The 25,859-nt window shown below is 32.5% G+C and overlaps 2 protein-coding genes across 2 annotated transcripts; one reads left to right on the top strand and one right to left on the bottom strand.

The window, feature by feature from the left end:
* Positions 1-289: 289 nt before the first annotated feature.
* Positions 290-25,090, bottom strand: LOC114122793 (ankyrin repeat domain-containing protein SOWAHD-like). Its single transcript, XM_027985595.2, has 8 exons — positions 25,073-25,090; positions 12,682-12,771; positions 8,708-8,713; positions 7,161-7,233; positions 6,922-7,014; positions 2,939-2,968; positions 2,019-2,161; positions 290-1,432 (listed from the first exon to the last, which is right to left on the bottom strand). Exons 2-8 carry the CDS (start codon positions 12,736-12,738, stop codon positions 1,235-1,237), a joined length of 600 nt encoding a protein of 199 aa, XP_027841396.1. The 5' UTR covers positions 12,739-12,771; positions 25,073-25,090; the 3' UTR covers positions 290-1,234.
* Positions 17,236-18,648, top strand: LOC114122885 (uncharacterized). The gene is made up of 2 exons (XM_027985708.2): positions 17,236-17,530; positions 18,148-18,648. Exons 1-2 carry the CDS (start codon positions 17,236-17,238, stop codon positions 18,606-18,608), a joined length of 756 nt encoding a protein of 251 aa, XP_027841509.2. The 3' UTR covers positions 18,609-18,648.
* Positions 25,091-25,859: the final 769 nt, after the last annotated feature.

Genomic DNA, 25,859 nt, shown 5'->3' with positions numbered 1-25,859 from the left:
TCGTAAATATATACCTACTATTGACAATTATTAATATTTAGTCACACAAAATATCAATCTTTACAATTACACGTTTTAAAAGATTTAAGTCACGTTACTTGAATTGGAGAATAAAAGTTTACTGGGTTAGGTGAAATCAAGAATTGTTAAAAAGGTAAACTCACCCTGACAATATTGATTATGGTTTATGGAAAAATGTGTCAAACATTATTGTCAACAGTTTTAATTATGTTTGTAGTTTGTAGGTAAAAATAGTTATGGTAAGTAAGTAAACACGGTTGATCAAAAATTATTGGAGACTGTATATTAAAATAATTAGGTACCTACCTAATGAAAATGTTATGTCGTAGAGTAAATTAACACTATATAGTCACTAGTACACATTAAAAAAACTTAACGACAAAGACAACATAATAAAATAATAAAATACCTAGATAAAATTAATAACATACAGCATTATTTATAACCCGATAACGTAACTATTATTGCTATAATCGTTAATCTTAAAAAAGCGGAATCGTCAATAGGTACAATTTCGTTTTAAGTAATAACACGGACTACAATCTATCAAAGTCCGTTAACAATAATAAGTGTCTAACATTAACATTCGTACTTATCATAGTTATAAACAAAATAAAATAAATAATATTGTAAATGTAATATTACATATAAGTACAATCAAATATCGATATTATAAACGGTAGGTATGTAAAATTAAACAAGTTAAAACATTTGTTAAAAATGTCCGCTGACAATATTATATTCGATTTGGCCGATTAAGTAATATATATATTATATATTTACAAAGACGAGTTACACGATAATATTGTATACATATAGGTAGTAAAACAAAATGTTAAAAGCATTAGCGCACAAAAAAAAAAAAAAATTAAACTTAAAAAAAAAAGTCCTCTGACCGACAACATAAAAATCAACAGAATAATAACATTATAGTAATAATAATGATAATAATAATATCTATATATAGTACACAGACGATCGTTACTTATTGCTAATAATACTTGGGGTGCGTTATAGATAGTGATAAAATGCTACGGTTGAGACAACGAGAGAGTACCGTTGTTATTGGAGATTTCGTTAGTGTAATCATCACCCAAAAATGACGATCGGAGGCCGAATAATAATTGCAAAAAAAGCGCCTTGAAAATAATAACAGCGAAGCCACGACCGGCACGAGGGCGAACCAGTGATATCCTACTCGGCGACACGTCAGTCACGACGGTTGCCAATTCGTGCCGAATCCGCAAGCCGTGTCCGAGTCCGAGTCGCCAGTGACGACTTCCGCGGATTTCCTCTTGTCTGGAGAACGATCGGCCGGGGCCGAGGCCCTCCTCAAAAAGTCCTGCGGCCGTTTGGACTTCCTCTTCTTAATCGTAACGCTTTTCGGAGGAGGCATTCTCTTGGCATCGTTCTGCACCGAAAATAAAAATTAACACGAATTAATACGCTGCACGTGGATATAAGCATTTATGATGGTACAAAATACACCCTCCCCCACCAAATATATACATTTAGTGCTCGAAAAATTTGTTGATGGTTTTAAAGACTCGATGATAAATTGGTTTTGGTATATAATATAATGTTGTATTACTTTATTCACTATATTCAGTTTCTAGATGAATATAATAGTATAGTAATGGTTATTGGCTACGTTGTAGCAGTGAAGACATTTTAATTCAATTTGAAACAGTAGAGTAAGGCAATAATATAACTGGTTAATAAATTTATAAAAACGAAATGTTGACGAGGGTTTTCTTAAATAATATTTTTTTGAGAATATACATTTCTGGTCCCCGAGAATTTTTATTTTTTGATTGTGCCTATAAACTCTTACATTATATTATATGCGATCCTACCGCTATTACTAGAACAGTAACTATGCAGTAGAATTATTGCAATAATCGATGTGATGTGGCGTTAAAATTAAGAATTTAATATATTTTTTTAATTATTGATTAATTATCGATGCCGTATAAACGATCGAAATTGTAGTAAACCTGTTGTATGTTGTCGGCAGAACCCCAAGTCTTGTGAATCTTCTCTGCATTATGTCCGACGCCCAGGAAGTTGCTGAACGCCTCTGTGGTCCGTTTAACGCGCACGTTCAGGGACCCGATCCGCAGGAATCTTAGATCCTTTTCTGCACGCCGAGAAGGTAAAAACGACAATACAATAAAACGAAACCGACGAGACGATTTTTTCTTTTAGTAAAACATTACTGCATCTCGTTCGACACATATTACACATACCATATATATATATATTATATAGATTAAATTTTAATATTAAATGAAAATCATAATAATATTTATACATATATTACAATAAACGGGAGGGTTAGGTACCGCGATAATATAATCACAATAATAAGACATTATTACGATTATTTGAGCTGGCGGACCATGCCGTAAATATAATTGTGTCTCATAAGTCTCATTTGAGTACTCTTATTTTTTACGACCATTTACTAATATAATTTATATATATATGATATTATAGTATATTATATAATATGTCTGGCGTAATGCATTGCAGTGTATATAAATATAAACAATAATATATATAAGGGGTGCCATTTCGAAGTGGGAAAATGCTAAAAAGGAGCAGTGTCTATTTTATCCGCGTCGAACTTGTTTTTGGGATTAGATAAGTAGCTCACAGTCGATAAAGAATTCTTCATTGAAATAACTTGAGAAATACAACCCCGTATAGATCGAATTAAACGTTGCGATAAGTATGAACGTTGTTCTTATCACTGCGTCTGCAGCTAAGAAAGTTGTACTTACGTCAAAACGTTAAGCAATATAGGTGTACATATAAAATCTCGTTCCTACACCCAGAAATGGCGCCACTGTTATATATTTTATGTGTTATACGTGAAATCGTAAAGCGATTAGCTGATGTGCTCGAGACTTACCCATGTGTTTGTGTTTTCGGGCGTTTAGTTCTGCAAACAAACAAACACTAAAGTATATTATGAACGAAAATACAAAAAAAAAAAAAAAACGAGACAAAAAAAACAATAAACAAAAAACGTGTCTAGACTTTAAGTCGGAGAAAACTCGATCGGAAACATAAGACGGTATAGGTATGGATATTATTATTAAAGAGGACAGAGACTGCGGTCTACACACCGTGTTAACTAATTGTCTAACCGACAGAGCCATTCGTGCATGTACGTACATTGTACATATTATATTACAGCAGCTATACATGCATACGCATAGGTAAACGTATATATTGTTTTCAGCAAACTTTTAGAGACGAAGAGCGTCGCTATGATATTTCATAAAAGTTTCTATATAGCACGACTGCAGGTAAAGTAGCATAATATTATAATAGGTACAGCATGCGGCGATTTGTATAATTGCACAGCGTCAGTTTAATATATGTATAGATATGTATTATATAATGCACGAAGAGGTTATACAAATTAGTATCATACATTTACACACACGTAGACGCGCATGCTGTATATAGGTTGTAATAATATATTATTATAATGTCTTTGTGTTATGGTGCTATACAAGAGCAGCACATACATATAGCGTATATAGTATAATAATATGTAAGCACACATGTACACAAAATGAAAGCCACACCACTCTTATGGAAAAAAAAATTGTACTTGCCTTTCCGCGTCCAACAGCCCTATAAGCAAAACAAATAAGTACGGTTAAGTATCGTCGGGTTTCGTCGTACACGGTATTACACATATATATATGGACAGAAGATGACAATAAATATAATATTTTCTCGTACACACGATATTTTATACGTGTTATACTATATTAAAATATCAAGTCCAGAACGTGTAGAAAATTAATATTTAACAAACGTGAATAACCTACAAACACATTATTCGTTTCGTTAGCGCGCGAAATGTTAACACTAGTCGGAGAGAAAAAAACATATAATTAGTATTGTTATACTGTATTACATAATCGAACAACAGTCGTCACATGCTCTGCACACGAGTAGGCACCTATATCACAGGAGTTACACTGCTGCACCGCGGACCGGTAACAAAACGCAGGTACGACGTGAAATAATAATGCACATTATATTATTAATTAATATTTTGCGGTATGACTTACACACTGTTATTGGCATGCAGCAGGAGTATACTAGGTAATAAATGCGCATGCATATACAATAGTTTAAATCTATAAGCGAATCGATGACTGCAGCAGTTGTTGTAAGTTTAAGGATCAGGACAAGACGTCCTGATATAAGAATGGCACGTGCAATGTATTCATCCAAACCGATAAACGGTGAACAATAAAAATAGATAATTATTTTTCACTGAGCCAAGAGTTTTTTGCACTGGTGAAAAAATATTTAAACGTCTGCCGATGGCAATTTAATTGGCATACGACTTTATTTATTGTGTTAACTTTTTTACCTACTCAATAAATATCATCTCTCGGACTAAGGTTGTTAAGAGGTTTCTTGTATATAAATAAAAAAAAAATAATATTTTATTCAAATAATATTATACAACTAAAAAACATTTTATTACTATATTTTTAATCCCTGAGTTCATTTGATTAAAACACTTATTGATACACTCTAATGTCTGCACGTATATTTGAAATTGTTCATGGAACGAGCACATTTATATAAAAAATAATATTTTAAACCAAATAATACGATTACGATAACAAGTATTCAGTTACAATGAAAGTTATTAAATTATAATGATTGTCGTATTATTTTTTTTTTCTTAAACTTTAAAATATAACTTTTTACAGAGATCAAAAGAGAATAAACATTTTTTATTTTAGATTTTATACGTATCTTAAATACATGCTTTTTATTAGTTGTTATAATTGTATAAATAAAAGATATTTGTTAAATAATTGCAAACGAAAAGATCTCAGTATTATTTAAAAATATTTAAATATTCTCAAAAGACCGAAAAATTCAGACAATTAGATAAGAATAAATAACGAGAAAAAAAAACTAAAAATTACCCAACCTTAAATGTTCAAAAACATTGAAATCAATCAATAAAATATAAACATTTATTTTAAAACACTGGATTTTATAATAAATGTATTTTTAATAATGATGGTTGGTTCAAACAAAATATGGCAATAATATATTATATGTGACTCAAATAAGATAGCTAAATTATATTGTATACTTATTATTTTACTACCATTTAAATACGGGAGTTGTATTGAAATGAATGCACAGGTTACTTGAAAAATATACTAAAAGTATTTTCAGACCATATAGTCATACACAGATATAGGTACATAGGCAATATAAAATTACGGACAAAGACAATTTTGTTGTTGTTATAAAATGGTAAAAGGCATTAACGTATTTTACCTAATTATTAAATTTGTTTTTCCATTACATTAGACTTTGTTTAAATAATTAAGACAGGTAATAATAAAAATAGTACACAATCATTATGTATTGCTAATTGCATTATATGTTTTCATCGTACAAAATGTACAATTATAAAATTAATAAAATATATAACTTAATATATTTATAAAATAGCTCTATTCAAATTTAATAAAACACATTATAACAACGAAGATGACAGGTGTATAAGAAACGTATTCGAATCGTCAAGTAATTCTTAAACAATAATTAACTATAAAACAATATAACAACATAAAATAAGGTCGATAAAAATTATACGATATATTTTATGAAAAACATAAATGGCATGTAAATTATTAGGATAAAACTCCTTGTCCCAGTATAACTACAATTAAATGTACAATTATTAATACGCATATTATGTGTAAGCAATATTATTAGGTATCTATATAGTTAGTTCGTGAAAGTAAAAACCATGCACCGCGAAAATACGACATCTACATATAATAGTATTATATTACTACTGTCTACAGAAAATGCACAACGTAGAAAAATGTAGCACAGGGATTTTTTTTTTATAATTTCATTAAACGTTTATAATATTATACGCATTTATTTTTTATAATATTCTGTTGCCGAAAAAGTTTTATTATGTGATTTACCGCAAAAAGATATAACACGAATGTTTGTTTAAGTCCTAAGGTATGAATGATTTTATTCGATTTAAATATTAAACTTTATGACACGGCTTGACAGCGGTACTTATACATAATATGACATAATAACTAGCAATAATAATATAATATCGATTTCGTCAACGACGTATTATATGTGTACGCCTAGCTATGTGCATTATAAATTATAATACGATATACTTTATATTATTATATATTGTGGTGGCAGCTATTATATTATATTATATATCTGAACTCGATACGGGCCCGACATGACGGATTACAGAAAAGTCTAGTATTATTATTATTTATTATTAAATGTGCGTGCAACGACGATCGGCGTTCGTGCGTCGGTCTGGAGGGTGTTGGAACCTGAAGGGAGGACGGCGAGGGTTAGAAGCGATGCGTGCGGTATAATTATTATTATTATTACGGTGTGTGTACCTACAATATATTATATGCAAATAGGTAAGTCGAATATATAAATATATATACATTGTGTGAATAATACGTAAATGTGAGTTTTGCGATTATATAGATGTGTGTGTGTGTGTGTGTGTGTGTGTGAACAGTAAATAACATATTATATCGTAGTATTGTGTATTTTATATTATTGTTGTTATTATTTTATAAAACTAAGACAGAGCGGAGAAGTAGTACAGGGCGGAAGACGGCCTAGTGCCGCCGCCGCCGCCGCTGCCACCACCACCACCGCAGTGTTTGTCTCTGGCGAATTTGGACGTCGGGGTTACTACTTGGACGGCATGCGAGAACGACAAGGAAGACATGTTGCCGGTTTTTTTAGCGCGCCGCTTCGGCCTCGGCAAAGAGCCGAACAACAGGAGCTTAGCGGCCGTCGAGGGCTTTTCGCGAGCATACTCACTGCGATACGTGTCCGCCGACAGGCTCGTGTCTTGGTTCGTCTGGTACTGTCTGGGCTTGCGTCCGCTGTAGTCTCTCACGTTTGGGTCGGCTCCTGCCAGCATCGCGGAAACCGAATATTATAATACATATAGGTGTTTGATATTATATAGACTCGACGTCGCAACGATTGCCGTTCCGACGACGTGTCTATACGTGTAGTTATTAATATCGCATTAACAGCGTATGCTTTGCGCTTACCGTACGATTCGACCAGTATTTTGTAGATCTCTTCGTGCCCGAACTGTAAAGCCAAATGACACGGCGTGTAACCCTGTGGGAATTGATTTCGTCGTTAGAACACTCAATAAATTATAATATTACGTCGTTTTGACACCCAACCTGCTTAAACTTACTTGACAAAGTTCAAATATTTAATAGAAATTAACGAGTCGCTATACTTTAAGTATTTATACATCGATTAACTCTATATATTAAACTATGAATGGTATATGTAAATATGCCATCTTAAAATTTTAGGAAAACAAGACAATTTAAACTTTATATAATTTTTAATAATTAAGATAAATTGAAAAACTCAAACCAGTAAGTATATAATTATATAATATGTATAATTATTGAGATGGCTATGAATAAGTATATGTATTTTCCAAAATCACATTTAGAAGTATAATTTAGAAAACAGTTTTTGATTGGTAATAATGTGATAATAGCGGATATGGCACTTAAAAATAATACACAGATTCACTGCACACGGTTGTCGGGAGTAAGAAAGTTGCGGAAATGTCCTTCTGTAGACGGCTAACGATTTAGTCGCCCCACAAACGCCCGCCTGGCAACAAGAATATACTTATATAATAATAATACTATTTTACTACTATTATTATTATATACACTATATAAATGATGATAATGTTTGACGGTGGAGGTACCATAGCCGAAGGGGCGAAAGTTATAACGACGTCAATGACGAAACTGCATCACGGTAGTGCTTATAAATATATAATATTAATATGCAGTATGATAATAAATATTGTTATTAATCTTTTATCTAGTGATTCTTCAGTTTGATATGTGGCACTATAATAATTTTAATTAACGTCAAACACATCCTTTTTGTACCGACAAAGTTTTTTTGCAGTGCATCGCGTTTTGATTTGAATGATTTTATATTATTATTATCATCAGAATAAGGGTCGACGTCTTTCGTTATACCTATATAGTATATACGTTATAATTGTTAGCGAAAAAGAGTAGAAATATATAATATTGCGTATATAATAATAAGTGCATCGACGCCCAGGAAGGGGTGCGAACATTATTCAATAACAATAATATCTTTTATGCTAATACACAAACACACGCATATATATATGTATATTGTATACATTATATCATAGGATGGCGTTGCTGTTGCAAGGGTGCAGGATGGTCGCGAGAGTGCTATGATTTGTCACCCTTTTTGATTTTTAAATCGTTTCGTAAACGTCCTAGAGGACAATTAAAATTTCGAACAGATGTCGTCGGCCAAGTATTGTATTCTATTTATATATATGGAAATTGAATGAAACGAGCGTACATACACATAAAAAAAAAATGACAACAGTGTCAAGGGGTTTGTACAAAGAGGGTAGGTTATACATATTATATAGTATTATATACGTGATTTTAAATTCTCTCTTGTTTTTCAAATATTATGCGGTTCGTCACACTTCTCAGTCGTTTATTGTTTAAATGCCAAACCCTTTCTGCGCAATAATATTATTGAAAATTAGTTTTATACTTACTCCATTCTAATTTGTTCCAATTGTTGTGCAAGGATCCATGTAAAAAAAAAAAAAAAAAAAATAAGAGCTTGAATTAATAATAAAACATTCAGTTCATAAGTTACGGGAGTTATGATTTTGTTCATTCAGGAAAAGGGGGTAAACTTTTGAAATCCCAATGGAATCCCATTTTTGTGTACACACTAAGTGGAACTTTTTATGGTATTCAGTCATACCTTCAAAAAGAAAGCATTTTTCTTTTCAAGTATGCCTATCATGTAAATAGAAATCCCAGATTTAATTTGTTCAACATCAGTTTTCAGTAAAACTAAAATTATACGCCGAGTTCAATAAAATGATTTGCTGAATAAACGTTTTGTGTGAAGAATTGAATAGAAAATATATTTATATGTCTATATTAGATGCTATATAATAATTATGCACATACGGTTATAAATTTATAATTAATATTATATAGTATACACTATATAATATATATATTATAAATATAGTGAAACCTTAAAATACAGGACATTCGATCGTTGAAATTTTGTCCACTTTTCGGAGGTGTCGGCAATTCATACGTCTCCCTTTTTTATCAAGTTAAGGTAGATGTAACGTAAATATTATAAATATTAATAGAAATAATGTAAATAGAGAAAAAAATATTAGCGAATAAAAAACATGTCGCGACCTCCACGCCGAACGAAAATTGTTGGTTTAAAATATCTATTAGCAATTTCCAACAGTTGCTTTTGAAATATATTTTTATACAGCGAACGTCAAGTAATAATATCAATTTTTTAAATTCAAGTCTGAAACGGAATAGGTATTTCGGTGGTGCAGTATTATAATATATAATATGGTATGTAGTCGTAGTCGGGTCTGCGCCGCACTGATGGGAAACACGCGCTGAGATAAGAATGTGCGATACACGCGCTGCCCACAAAATATTATTACGTGTACGGGTTGCAGCAGTGGCGGTGATTTCTATTTTTTTTCTTTTTTATTATAATAATAATTTTTATTTTACCTCCACCCGCCGACGCCACCACGGCACTTTCGTCCCGCCCCGCAGTTTTACATGTAAATCGACGAAACTGGCTTAACGGTAGCCGTCGCTTAGATATTATCGCAGTCGCGTATCTGGACGGTGAATCGATATTCGTCGTAAAAACACCACAACATATAGGTACCACCTCGTAGGTATACGGGGTGATCCATTTAACGTAAGACACTTATTATTTCAGAAAACTCTTAAGTTATTGAAAATAATTATTCTTTAATATATAATTTAAAGTCGTTACTTTCATTTTTGAAAAAAAAAAAAAAAACCATAATTTTTATCGTCTTATAAGCTTCGCTATAACCTTATGAACGAAAATGTAGTTTTTAATTTAATATTCACAAGCAACAAAACTCCCATCTATGTATCTAATCTATATAATGAACTTAGACCTAAAAAATGAACATATATAGTCTAAGACTGCTATCAATTTTCACATCACTACAACTCAAAAATCACGCTCTTTTAACGCACTCAAATATTCAAGCAAATATCTAACAAAACCAATGTTCGATAACCCACCCGAAAGATTAAAAAGACAATTTTGTCACGACTTATTCGTCTCTAACTTAACTCCATATAGTTAATTCAAACCAGGAGTCTTGCAGTGTGGGTTTCTCCTATCAAATCTTTTGTAAAAATCTTATAACCAATTAAACTTATTAAACAAAATATGTATGTATTGTTTCACTTTAAATAAAAGACAAAATACAAATATATTCCTAAGCAGAATATTATTCGGAGTACTTCTATCTATATCTATCAAAATCGAATGGAATTTTACACGAATAGTTTATTAGTGTACTTGTAAGTATTTTAGATACTTTAGACGAACAGAGTGGACCGACATTTTGTGACGTACACTACCACTTCACTACATTTATCAAAACTTTTAATAGTTATTATCCACAGACTATTTATCCAAAACATTCGATTTTTTAAAATAAAAGTATACTTAAAAAAAAAATATAAAAAATATACTATAATAATACTTAAAAAAATATTCTGATGCATATTTTATTTCCAAAAAATATTGCTTTTTAACGACTTGAAGTTATGTAAGAAAATTATTTTCAAACACGTTTTACATTTTACGTTAAATGTATCACCCAGTATATAATATGTGCGGTGCCACTACGACGCAGCAATGTACTACAACAGAGCATGCAGAGCGATCGCTTTATGGTAGTTCCCGGGGGCGTCGTTGTCTTCATTACGGGGGACGACTTCTTCGCGTTTTTTCTCTCCGCTGTATACAGAGATTAGAATAATAAGCCGTCTGCGTTTCTCTGGGGAGGTGATGATGACGATGACGACAACGATATGTATAAAAATCGACAACGCGGACAGATGACGTATATTATAATATTATTAAAAAACTGGATACGCCGAGGACGGGGAGCCGATGTGCGGAGTACGCGCGCGCGAGCGGTCGAGACGCGTACGTTGCTATTATATAATTATTATTAAACCAAATCTCTGTATACATATAATTATTGTTATTACTGGAAAGAATATTATTCTACACACACACACACATACAATATACATAATGATAATGATAATAATATAATGTGATATAGATACATAGTACCTACATACGCGTATACGGCACCACTGCGTGCATATCATACATATATATACGTATATATTATAATGAATAATGTATTATTAAAAATCGTTATTATATTATCGCTATAGTTATCTCTTGCGTATAGGGAGCCAGGAATGTTACTAAAATATTATTTTATTATTATATTATAATATACTAATCGTTTCGGACCTCGGGCAACGTCGGTGTATACATATATATAATCTGCATAGTACTCTGTGCGGCGGCTGACGAGAATCTCAGGAATTTGGACGATTCGCAAAAGTAATCGTTCGTCGTTTATATACTTAACATATACAACTATATGTCTATATAAGTCGTCTAGTCGATTTTTGTAGACGTATGTGCATAATTTTATATAGATACACACAAAGTGTTCACATATATCTTTTATAATTTATGGCCTTACGAATTATTATTACTCCTCACTTCTGTTTACACGGTTTCATCACAGATGCTGTAATACAATGCTGCAGGCTAAGCAAAATACTCTCCTAGGTGGTAATAGCTGCAGTGGTTGAAACTGTTGAAAGTCATTATACTTTCGATATAGTTCGCTACACGATAATACAATAATTAAAGTGCGGTACTTCGCAGTAAAATGTCCGATCTTTCAATGCTGCACTGCGTAGGGCGATTAATAATGAGGCAAAACAGTTAATCTATCGGTGTTCTTTATAATATAATTTTGATTTTTTCAAATTTAGAACGAAAGTTGTTTATTATTTTAGTTAAAAACTGTAAATTCTCGTAAAAAGTAGAAAAATATGAGTTATTTACATTTATAGTGTTCAATTGTGTAGTTTTTGTTAAATGCAGTAGCATTTATATACCTACTTTTGGAACAAAGTAAAATAAGTTAGTTGCACTAACGCAACTTGCTTCAGCCCAAAAAACTTAAAGTTTTCTATTACCTACTAATCACTGATTTACGGTATAAAAAATCACTATAATCCTTTACAGTTTATTCAATGCAGGAAGTTACTAAACATTGCACTTTAGAATATAATGTATTTAAATTTACGAAAGGAAAGAATTAGCCAAAACTGTTTCACAAACGCAGTTTAAACCACATAGCATCTGTGAACTAATATTTTTTATTTTTCGATTTTTCACATCTAATCAAACACGTTGTCTATATGTAATTATTATTTGTTAATTTAAAACCTATATTTTTTACATTTCTGATCGTTTGTGTATTTGTGAGTAAACAACGATAACAACAAAAATAATAGTTATTATTGAGGTTTGGTAGGGAGGAAAACAATATAACACATTATAAACAAGAAAAACAATATACTCTTTCGTTTGGCTTACCGTTTTAGCGTTGACGTTGACGCTGTACGTGCCGGCCAACATTTTCACCAGGTCCATGTTGCCGTGTTTCGCCGCCCAGTGTAACGCCGTCTGAAAAAAAAACGCAACCCACATTGTATTATTATAAATTATAATACAATATAATTTATTTATTTGTGGTATGTTTACAGTGCGAGTCGTGTATAGTGTTATTATTTTACTCGCACGCACACATAATAATATTATATCATATATAATGTTATAATATACCTAATCCGCTCGAACGGCTAATTAATCTTGCATGTTGCACACTAATTTGTAGGTTATTAGCCACGTATAAAACAAGTTCTGGAGGAATAATAATTTTCGTACACACATTATATATTATAATATTATTATATATACGCTCATAGTTTGTTGTTCTCTGCAAACGCAACGAGCATTGTATCAGCTGCTGCCTATATATACAGTTGCCAGATCCTCTTCAAACGGTGGCGCGCGCGGCTGTGACGATGATTCCGAGCTCGGCCCCGGATAATAATATAATTATTATTATTTTGTTTAATTTACACCTGTACACGACACAACGATAAACCTTTCCCGCGATATTATGCACGCCGTAAAGAAGTGACCGTAGTAGTACTATTACAGTAGTTGTGCATGTGTACTGTATAATACCGTAGTAGGTATACCATAGCAGTAAACTCGTTAAACAGACATTACACCATATATACGAGCCCCCAAGGGACTTGGTTCATTATTTAATTGCGCACGCATACTGCAGTACACGAATACACACACTCGGGTGTATAATCTATATATCATATAGTATACACATCTTGTCATTAGTCTTTAGTCTTTACACTAAATATATATATACGCACTGCACGCATATAATAAATACGTATAAAGAAGTACACGCTAAGATTTTATGTTTATGGGCTAACACCGAATGAACTGAAAACTGTACCTACGAAAAAAGTAGGCATATTAATGCTGCGAAATTCTTAATAGTATTATAAGATTTAGATTTTTTAGACAAATCGGTAGGTATAGATATTTTGATGAATTTTTTTTTTTTAGGAAAGGGGGAATGTGTACTTAAGGAGATAACTAGTTATGATACCATATCATATCATAAATAGTGCTTCTCGAACTGACAAAAGCTGCAGTCTATCGATTTATTAATTTAGTTTATATACTTATAAAAAGGTAATATTGAGGTTCATATATTATCTATACACGCATGAAGTATAAACTACACTAATAACATACATACTCATACTTATACATGTCGGGTAATTTCCGTCTAGAAGCGCGCTTTTCCTTAGACCCGCAATTAAATAAAAATATAATAAATTAATAACCACGGATGTCCCTCTAAATGTATATATTATAGAAATATATAACTATATACTCATTATTATCTACACGCATAACTTCATTGTATATAAATGTTACACGCAAACATACGTGTACGCGGATATTTGCTGCTACCGAGTAAATTATAACACACGATTTGAAGATTATTTAACATAAATATTACATATACTATTATTAATTATTATTATAGAATATAATATGAATAAGTTTTGAAAGTTCATCCGTCGCGATACGAGTTTTTTTTCGCACGTTTTTTTATTCAGTGTTTATACATAACTGCATAAGTATAGGTGTATAAAGTACCTATATATTATAAATATATGGTACGTAATTAAAACAAACAATCTAACAAAGATATATAAAATATATACACATATAATATTCTACCACCGGTTATCATATACATATAGGTATTATGATATTATGTATACCTTACGAAGACATGGTACAGTAATCGAAATCGCTCGGAAAACATTTCGTTTGCGTACGTACGACACAATAATAATTATTTTTAAAGACAATAGCTCGTTTCGTTAAAATAGAAAAACTATATTATAACCGACCGGTTTGAAAATGCATAAAACTACGCACATATTAATACCTATATATAGTATAATACATACATTAATTGTATTCCTATATACTAATGATTTTTTATTATTATTGTTATTATTATTATAGATATATCGCTGCGCGCGCACACACTCATTTATATATATATATACAGTTATTTAACTGGTCGTTTATATGATAATTTATAATAATAACGTCGCTGGGAAATATATACATTTTACATACATATATATGATGAAATTTATACGATAGTGCCGCACAATCCATATACACGCATGTGCGTATTAGATATTTACATAATATGATTGTGCTGCATTATATTATTATGCTAAAGTATCAGAAATATGCACACATTACACGGATCGTTAATTAAAAAAAAAAAATCGCCACGAAGTCGGACTTTGTATATGCATTATACAAAATATATTATGGTATAGTGTGTGAATTGTGAGATGTTACTTCGCGTTTCTCGGAGCGTTCAACTCTCCAAAACAGAAATAATGATTCAAAAAAACAGAAGGCAAGCTATAAAGGTAAGTAACCTAATACGTACAAAAACGGTTCGTTAAAAGAGACACTTAAATTTTGAAACACCGATCGCATCACGACCGTGCATATAAATAATAAAATGCATAAAATAAACGCGTCCATTTCGGGCTATATAGGACTTTTGAAAGACACGTGGTGAGAGAGGGGGTTGTTGGCTGGCTCCCCGAGGACGAGTATAAATCAAGAAGAAAAACGAGCGTATGTACCCCCGAGTCAAATTTTTTTCGCCCAATATGTTATACTCGCCCCCGATCACCCACCGCATCCGTCGAAATACCATATTGCCACGCTGGGTTCGCGGAAGGATAATGCGGTACTGTCGTCGACCGTCGCACATAGGACGCTGCAAACTGCAGCGATATGGTGTAATATAGCACATTACCTACTGTACGAGACGACTAAACGATATACGTTGACCTGGAACGCCAAATGTTTAGACGAGCGTATGCATATAAAATATAATCGGTTGTCTGCCGTGCAATTGGACTCCTCCGAACGAAACGATAAATCGCGGTCGGGTTGTCAACGCTAAAAGGTCGGACGCACGTGTGATTCGAGGAAACGAGAGTTACTGCAGGAGACGAAAAAAATAAAATAAAAACGTTTTTCGGCCGTCTGCGAGTTGGTTCCGGTGCCGGGAAACGTATCGTATACTATCATCGTTCTAGTTTGTACAATGTGACAGTTTCCAGACAGTAATAATATACTCCAGCCGTCGAGTGTCGTTTACGACGATCGCGCCTATTAGTATGATATTATACTATTACTATTGTATATATTGTAATATGCGAATAATAAAGGAAACGCTCGCCGCCGTGTATATTTCACGGGCTACGCCGCGTCGAGTATTCCATAAGACTTTCCTGTACGAGTGCGACCATTGTTCGCCTCGCGTAAAACGACTCTATTTCTTCCGGCGCATATACAGAAGTCTTTATATAGAAAATACACGTGTAGCGTATAGTAGTATAGTAGTATATACGATAATAGTGCATATTTGTACGCCGTAGCAATTTACTATACGCTATACATCGATAAATTACCTGTATTACTATTATTCTACAATGAACGCGCGCGAGGAACATGCGGTGTGACATTTGACCCCATATAATGTATACATATACCTATAATATATAAATATATATTGTATATAGGTAAATACATATTATATTATGCGAAGCTCGTTCTCGATTTAACACGTGTACCCGCATGCAAACGGCTACTATATTATATATACGTTATTATATTATATTGTTGTACGGTCGGCGGCGATTTTTCTAAATAGTTTCTTCTTCTGCAGATCTTCTTATCTCGGGCGCACTATCTGCACCATCGCATTGTGTTATAATATAATAATAGTAATATTATTATTATTATAGCTTCGCTGTAGAATATACCGGCGGCAGCAGCAATGCTCGCGCAAATATCCATAGTGTGATTGTCAAGCTGATCGTCGCGTACCTAATCTCGACTTAGTATTCGCGAACACTGAAAGGATCTATATAATAATAATATGTATAACAATACATGGGGGTCGTAGCGATCTACAGTGTATTAAGCATACATATTAATATATTATAATGTTATTACGGGTGTGGCTGACCCGAGCAAATGCATGACGTATGTTTGCCTTATTTTCGTGGGTGAAGGTACTCGTAGATGAATTTAAAAATATAAAAAATGTATTATTTTAAAACTGTTTCATATGGGCACAAGTATTTTCTTTGGACAAAGTCAGAAAGAGGTTGCAAAAATATACAAGTTAATATGTAGGTACTGTATGATTAAATAGGCCTTTCTTGCATGTGTGTACAACGAACCCCAAATTTATAATCTATAATTATTATTTATACTACTAATGAACATTTTCAACGAAAATCTTACAGCAATTTTTATAGCGCATGGTTACCTCGGCGATAGTAAACTAGATGATAGCCAGAACTCACATAATAATAATATTATAATATTATTGTATTGTCATAGAAAAACTTAGACCTATCTATATAAAATATAAAGTAATTAAATGAATGTAATAACTGCATCCTACAGAATATTTATCATTTGAAAATTATGGCAACGAACGGGGTCAGTGCGGTCATGGAAGAGTTGACCGTGCACAGTGCCTCCTACCGGCCAATTCCCCTTCCACCACGGGTGCATCGTTGCCGGACTCCCATAAAACGGACACTGGCTCCTTCGGTCGTCATCACTGCACACCGGGAAGCATATAGGGTAAGAGACCCTCAGGAACCGATCAAGTCAAAGCCACCTCCAGACCACGGGTTCCTGGACGGAGATGGTGTTAACCGTTTCAACTGTACGTCGTACAAAATGCATTATCCGGCAAAAGGCGGACTACACCGCGGTAATAATTGCACTCGGTAGAAACCGTTTGTTTGACTCTCCCCATCCCCAAAGAAAACTCGGGAAGCAAACGATCATTAGTTTTATATATATATTATGTATATATATATCGTTGAAAAAAACACATGAACTCTAATTATTTTATGAATATAATGAAAACATTATTAACTTGATTATACTACATAATATTCATCGACTAAAATAATTCTTTCAAAACTTAACATAAAAATTAGATAGAGAGAGGTCCTATTTGAAAAAAAAATCGTCACTTATTATACGCCACTTCTTAAAATTCTTAAAATACCCGAAAATATGGCCTCTCAATACATAAAATGTACTAAGAATTCTAAAAACTACAACTTAAATATATATTATTAAATATGGTGGAGGGCGGCACATTTTGGTAAATAAATTTACAATATAAATACAAAACAGAAGCTTATCATCGCATATAGAAAAAGTTGTAAAATTGCGTGTAATATAGTAGGTATAATATTAGGTATAAAGATAAAGATGTGGCTACGAAGAACTTCTTCGAAATTATATAATAATTATATATTATGTTAGGTTAAACGTGTAATGTCACTAGTAAAACATTAAAAATATTATTTTTTACAGCTCGACCGATCACACCTCCCGTTAGGCGGTCGCTAGCACACGTTTCTATGGAAAAGGAAACGTCTACCGGCAACGCTTACCGAAATCCTGTTACAATGAAACTTTGGCGACGTCCTATGAGTGCTTATATAGTGTCACCGGAACCGATGGAAACAACATCAGTACACCGAGCGAGCTACAAACCACCACCGTGTAATTTTGATTCAAAAGCAAAGGCTGATATCTGCCCAAGACGTGCTTATGTAGACGAATCGCTAAGGTCCAAGATGCCCATCAAAAGCGATACCACTTACACTACCGATTATTATACGAGACATCCGAATTTAAAACTTCTTGGGCCGATACCAAAGAAAATGCTTGAGATGCAAGAGTCAAGTAAAACGCCAAAAGCTCACGACTATAAAATAAAGAATAGTAATAAATTGGCTAAATGTACGAGAAAAATTGAACACGCAACATAAACATTAAATACTTATTTGAATAATAATTTTTAGTTCTAAATTGTATTTATTACAATATGACGTAATGATACACATAAATCGATAATAATATGCTGCATATTGTGCAGTGTAGCCGAAAATTAGCGTGACGGGGAGTAGAGAAATACGATACATATATTATATGAGGAAATAGGAAATCGATAGAAAATTATTTTGAGATTTATTAGACGTTTTAAAATTAAATTCGAAATATTGAATTTACTATCACAGTGTAACACCCCCGCTACTATAAGGGTGCAATAAATTGTGTGCATTATGAGCATAACGCGTGGTACATAGTGTTAAATTCTTACACCCCTAAAATGCAACGGACGTACAAATTATGGCACCCAATATAGTTTCCTGTTGTATATTATATTATGGCTGCACTGTTGCGGTTTGAATGTGCATTTGCATCGTATGCTTTTCACCCGCACAATTAAGCACGACCGGTAAATCACAAGGCTATCATCTGTAGCAAATTGCACGCCGTTAATATCCCCTAAAATGCAATTTATACTATACGCGCAGCTAGTTTCCTCTACAGAGCGAGTGCAATTAAACGCACCGAGCAACAAGTCATACATGGGCATTATGATCGTCGTCGTGTAGCATACGCTACGTCCAGCAATAAAATATTTTCGAATAATTAAAACGTCTTAGCAATACACGACACGCAAAATACGACTCTAAAGGAAATTCAATTAAAGTCTGCAAGACGACACGTTTTTAGATAATAACATTACCAATCATATTATATTATCAACTACTTTTATAAACGTTGTCACGCGTATTATGTATACTTTAATCGCTCTGAAAAAGATATTTACATTCGAATCGAACCATATATAGACGATAATATAGTGTGAATTAAAAAAAAAAACCCATTCACTTACCATTTTTCAGTTTATATATAATATCAGACTTAAAATACACGATTTACTTTTTTTTCCATCCGTGATACTACACGATATATAGGTACCTACGATTTCCAATACGGTTTAACATTTAGAATATATAAATATATTTGTATATCCGTATTATACGAGATGGAAAAAAACGTAATTTATATAGTTTAATTTAGACGGCGACGAGGTGGTAAATTTTCGGTGTTAAATTTCGAATCGCAAAAGTTACGACTAGTATGCACATAGCACAAACACACACACACACACAATCCGTATACGTATACGCAGACGCACACAATTCGCGCAGACCTCCCGAAGACCCGAACGGATCTCAATAAATCGAGTACGGCCCTCCCTGTGTATACCTGTACCGACCGGGCCCGATAAATCTGTACGATTTTTATCCCCACGGACGGTCGGTCGTAAGTACGCACATATATATAAACGTGTGCGTCAATGTATATTATATATACAGGTATACATAATATATACAATAGAGTGCCGACTGCCGAGAGATAACCGGCTGTACGCGCGGTGGTTTATTGCTTCCTCCGCAAACTGGTCTCGTTACGGCGCAGCATCGGATCACGTATAATATATATTTATATATAATGTATAATAGGTATATACACACACACACACATATAAGAGAGACGATAGTGTACATGTTTTATACACAGACACAATATAAACGACGGCCGTATAATTTTTTAAGCGGATTTTATGCCATTTTAACGAAACGGAGATTTCTCAAAGGGGAACGAGCACGATGCCTCTATATACGTGATGCTGTATATAACCCGCCTACAATACTGTTATATAAGAATACGACAGACCTTTGTCGGTTTCGTTTCCTCGTGGCGGCACTATTGGAGTTCAGCGCCCCGTGCGCGATGACACTCGGCGCGGAAAAAGAAAATAAGGACCAGGACGAGTGGTTATCTCGTTTAGGGTTTTGTTTTTCCATTCGCGGTAGTCGATTTCGCCGCTGCACACACAAGCACAAATGGGACACAAAAGTGTGTGAAAGACTGCTATAGCAAATATAGTATGTACCATAGCGCCGACAATGACGATAGTTGTTATAATGTTGTATAAATGGGGGATAATATCGGCGAGACGATCTTCAAAATGTACTCCGAAAACGATATACGAACACACACACATGTCTTATACGACGTACAATGTAAATAATATATAATATATATATAATATTGCTGTTGCGGTAACGCGCTGCAGCGGGTCGGCGCGGTTTAAACGGGATTAAGATTCGCATATACAGTGGTGCGCGGGCGTTGTTGTCGATCACACAAAAATATACGCATAATATAATATGCGGTGTGTTCGATACGCCTATTATACATCGTGCACACGCGATGGATCGTCTCGCGGAAAACATGAAAGAGACCGCGGCACACTTAGGTTACCTATCCGAAATTCGTCAACGATTCGGGAGAAATATAATAAGATTACACACAGGGTAGGTATATATTATTATTTATGTTGCTGCGGTGTACGTATATAATAATGTCACATATTATATTGTATGTAATCCGCGTGTGTACACAAATATATTTTAGTGGACGCCGCCGCGCCCGCACGAGAGATGCGAATCGAAAATTTTCGAAATGTTTACCGCGTACAATTGCGGTGAGTATTCTCACAAAGGATAACGACGCGTAGTGCGCACAATGTATATACCTATATACGTTCATATAATACGAACCTACTTATTTTAATATAATATAGCCTTTGTCGAGAGAATACTGCACTCGAAAACATGAGTGAAATTTCATTTGCATCTGTAAAAATACGTTATATCTCAGCGGCTGTACTCAACAATAATAATTGAAAAGTAATATATATATATGTGTGCACGCATGTTAAAGTAACAAAAATACGTATTACGTACTATGATATTATTATATGCATATTTTATTAATATTATTTAAAACTTGAGTTGAATAATTATTATTATTGAATAATTATCTGTCTTTTGGCAGATGTTTTTTTGCATTTCTTAATTTAACGACATGTGTTTTTCTACACAAGTGTGTATTAGAAATATAAAGTAGAACATTAAACTAAAATATATGCACAGTGTATATTTATTTTGAAATATCTTTCAGGTATTTATATTGAACCCTTCTAAATAATAATAACAGTATAAATATATTATAACTTATATTTTATGTTAGGAAACTGCATTTGATAATTTTTCACGCGCAAAACTTAGAACTAAGTAGTGAAAAAATAGTGTTGACGTTACAAAATACGTTACAAACATACGTAGGTATACTAGATGATTTAAAAAATTCTAAGCACATTGGAAAAAATATTAATGATAATACAGTTCATGTTTAACAACTACCAATATAACAGATAATATGTAGAAGACATTTGCATAACTTAAATATGTACAAACCAAAATGAAGTCAATCATTTATGCAATTTTGAAATGTAAACATAAGTTTTATATAGCTGCATGTATATGACGTAGTTGTATAGGAACAACTCATGTACAGCATATAGTACATACAACAGAATTCACGATGAATAAATATGATTTTATATCCTGTCGTTTCTCGTTTATATTATAAACTACCATTTGCTGTATAACGCCATGGTCATATATTGGCAGTACATAACATTAATCAAGAACAGTATTTTAATTTTTGCACAAACATCTACATGCATATTGCATATACACTATATGTCACTATATTATACAGGCACTGATGGTAGACAGGTGCTTTTGCGTCCTTCGAAAAGTATCGTTTTGTCGTCATAACTTTTTTTCAGTTATAGGTACACAAAGTGCTCTAAAATAACCGAAAACGATTCCTGAGTACTAACCGTACGGGTTAACGATTCCAATATCGATTAAACAGATACACTGTATAGGTGTAGTATAAAAATTAAACATAATATACGGGTACACCGTAAAAACAATTGAAAAAAAAATAATACGTTTAATTTTTAAAAATTAATAATAAGCGCGTTACGGATGTGGAGTGTCAAATTGACTGTGTACCGTATACGAAATTGCAACTGAAAAATGCGAGGTGTGAAAGTAAAAAAAATACTACCTAATAAACGACGTTTTAATAATAATTATGTATACTTACAGTGACTTTTTAGCACGAAAAAAAAATCAAATATTGTCATAAGGTTAAACACGGTGATTTACACAAAAGATAAATGGGCCGTACGAATGGGTAGGTATATAATTATTACACAAGTGGTCATTTTCAGTTTTTGTTTTTTTGTTGTTGTTTGTTTGAACGAGAGCTCGAGACACCTGCGCGGCCGTTGGAGCAAATGCAAACCATCCGCTTAATGACTTTTAATAACGAGTTATCGAATTTGACTTTAATTGTAGTAACAGGTGATTTCATAAAACGTGCGCCGGGGTAGAAAAAAAAACAGGTGATAATGCATCCTATGCAATATATTAGGTTTATGTATAGGTTACTCCAGGGGAAATATTAGAGACAATTACCGGTGGAAACTCTGGAATTTATAACAACGGCTACTGCGGTGGCGGCGGCATGCATACTAAATATTACCTCTCGTTTGGTGTATTACCGCACATACAGCTATTATTATTATAATTTTACCTTCACACACATCATTGTGATTATATTATTATTCAGAATATCTTTTCCCCCGGAAATATGTATATCCATATAAACCTACTAAGTATGAACTTGAATTTTGGTCTAGTGATAATATAATATGACCGCATCATTGATTTATTCGAAAAAATTACCATAATGGATATCGCCCTTATTTTCAGTCATAATATAGAAACTAAAATGAGTTTAAACAATAATAATTAATTGTGATATTGAAAATATAGGTACTTTAGAATAATATTTTTCTTCAGATTTGTTGCATTTTTGTATGGAAAATAACATTCCTGAATATATTAAAACAGACCTATTCTTCCTAAACTTGTTTTAGTTTTTTCAATTATTTTATATTTATAATAAAATCTCAAAATTGTAATGTACGTTTACATTGTACATATTATAGCTATACAATAGATATGCACATCTACACACACACACACACACACACACACACACACACACACACACACACACACACACACACACACACACACACATATATATATATATCTAAAGGTTTACTGTTAAATTGCCGGAAATTATAGTAAAAAAATATCGCACAAACGCGCTTATTTTAGAAAATACATTTTAATTACACATTATATCGTGATGTAGAAAACTACTGAGGGCGAAACAATAATTTTTAATGAACATTAAACTCGAACTGTATTACAAAATTAGTGAGACGTTATATGAAGGAAAACCAAAAAAAAAAAAAAAATAATAATAATAATAATAATAATATTATTTTCATTTACGTAAAAATACTATGAATAAAAAACGAAAATAAATTACAGTTAAAATAAAATAGATATTAATATTAATTAATATTTTAAACGAAAAATCGATCATATTTGTAACTTAAACAAATTTATACTAGGAACTGAACAGTTGGTTTAACACACATTTTATATAGGTAAATAAAAATTATAAAAAAAACCACATAAGTTTACAAAACTGATTTTTAAAATTACTAAGAATTAGAAATTAACTATTTTTTTTTCTGGTAACAGCCCTTATATGTATGTTTGTAAACTAAATAATGATAAAATGTAATTAGATAGGTATAAATAAATAGCACGCTATAGAACGGTTTATATAAATATAAAAGCGATTGGTAAGTTTTAGCCATCGTTCTAACAATCAATAAAGTTGGGTCAGCTCTGATACCACTGCACACATATGCCTATATATACCAATCTACATATAACATGCACATAGGTATTGTTCACTTAAAACTTTATAATACGGCTGGTGTAAATATTATCGAAATATGCATTTTTAAATATTTATTATTTTACACTGACCACAACACACGTGCCGGATAAAGCCATGAACCCGGATGTCGGTGGCGGGGGTGTTTTACATTAGGCCAATAACTTTACAAGTCTGCGCTTGCACTCCTACGAAAACAACCCATAAACTGTAACACGTCCTGACACGGTATATATGATAATCAAACCCTCTCCCTCACCACTACTCACGCACACCACGACTACTGTATATAATATATACCTGCACGATGTATCGCATTAAACTGTTTAATACGCTTAACTCATATTATACAAATATGATAATTAATTGGAAACAATGGCAGGCCGATTTTAATTAGCATTATTCAACAGTGCGTTGGTGTACATATGTGTGTGTGAGGAAACTGTCGGTCAAAGTTCCGGTGGTCGCCACACGGGTATACGAGTATAGACGTTTTTCTTTTTCGCTCTTTCGCCGCGTGTTTTGCGCATTTTAAATTGATTAATTTCTCGCCGTGCGTACGAATACGTACACGTGTGTGATAATAGAAATATCATATTTATAAAATTAAAATATTAAAATATACTTTATATAAAAATTAAACGAATAAGTTATATTAAAAAATAATAAATGGATATATAATACTCACATACTGCAGTAGACAGACGCAGTTGCATGTCCGAATTCATTCGGGAACGGCCGAGTCGTCCACATGGAACAAAATACATTACACAAATTAGTTTTAATACACATCAATAATATGATATTATTATATTGTTTTAAGTATACGGCAATTTGATGTTCAAAACCCATAACTACGTTCGACTACAGCACTTTATATAGAATAACATATATATATATATACAATACGAATACACCTTTATAAATAATATAAATTATGAGACACAAAAACACATTTATAAAAACACGGAGATCATAATGATTGTAGGTTAATGATAATAATATGATGTATGCATATACAAACTTTCAAAATATATACATTTTTCTTTTTGATAAATGTCTTTTTTGAATTATGCGCACACTAAACTACATATCTTATACATAAAAAAAATACATGTTTTAACGTTTTAATTTATAAACTAATAAATTGTTCGTTCTTTGAAATATGTTTATTACATCTAAATATAATATAATTTTGCTGGTATTTTTATCATACCCCAAATACGCGATTATGTTGGTATTTATTTTAGATTAAATATTTGATATGAAAATTCTATCGAGATGCAAATTATAACGATACAATATTAATAATAATAATAAAATACTAAAGAAATATAGAATTAATAATAAAGAGTGAAATCGCCTTCATGTACGAACACGATGTGGAACGTTTTTTTTTTTTATTATTTCAAATAAAAAATGTTGTGGGCTTTTAAAAAGCCTCTGCGTTTCGTTTTTTAAACACTGTAAAACCA

The sequence above is a fragment of the Aphis gossypii genome, chromosome 1, assembly GCF_020184175.1.
Source record: "Aphis gossypii isolate Hap1 chromosome 1, ASM2018417v2, whole genome shotgun sequence".
In the NCBI taxonomy this organism is placed as follows: domain Eukaryota; kingdom Metazoa; phylum Arthropoda; class Insecta; order Hemiptera; family Aphididae; genus Aphis; species Aphis gossypii.
This window is presented reverse-complemented; position numbering and strand designations above follow the sequence as displayed.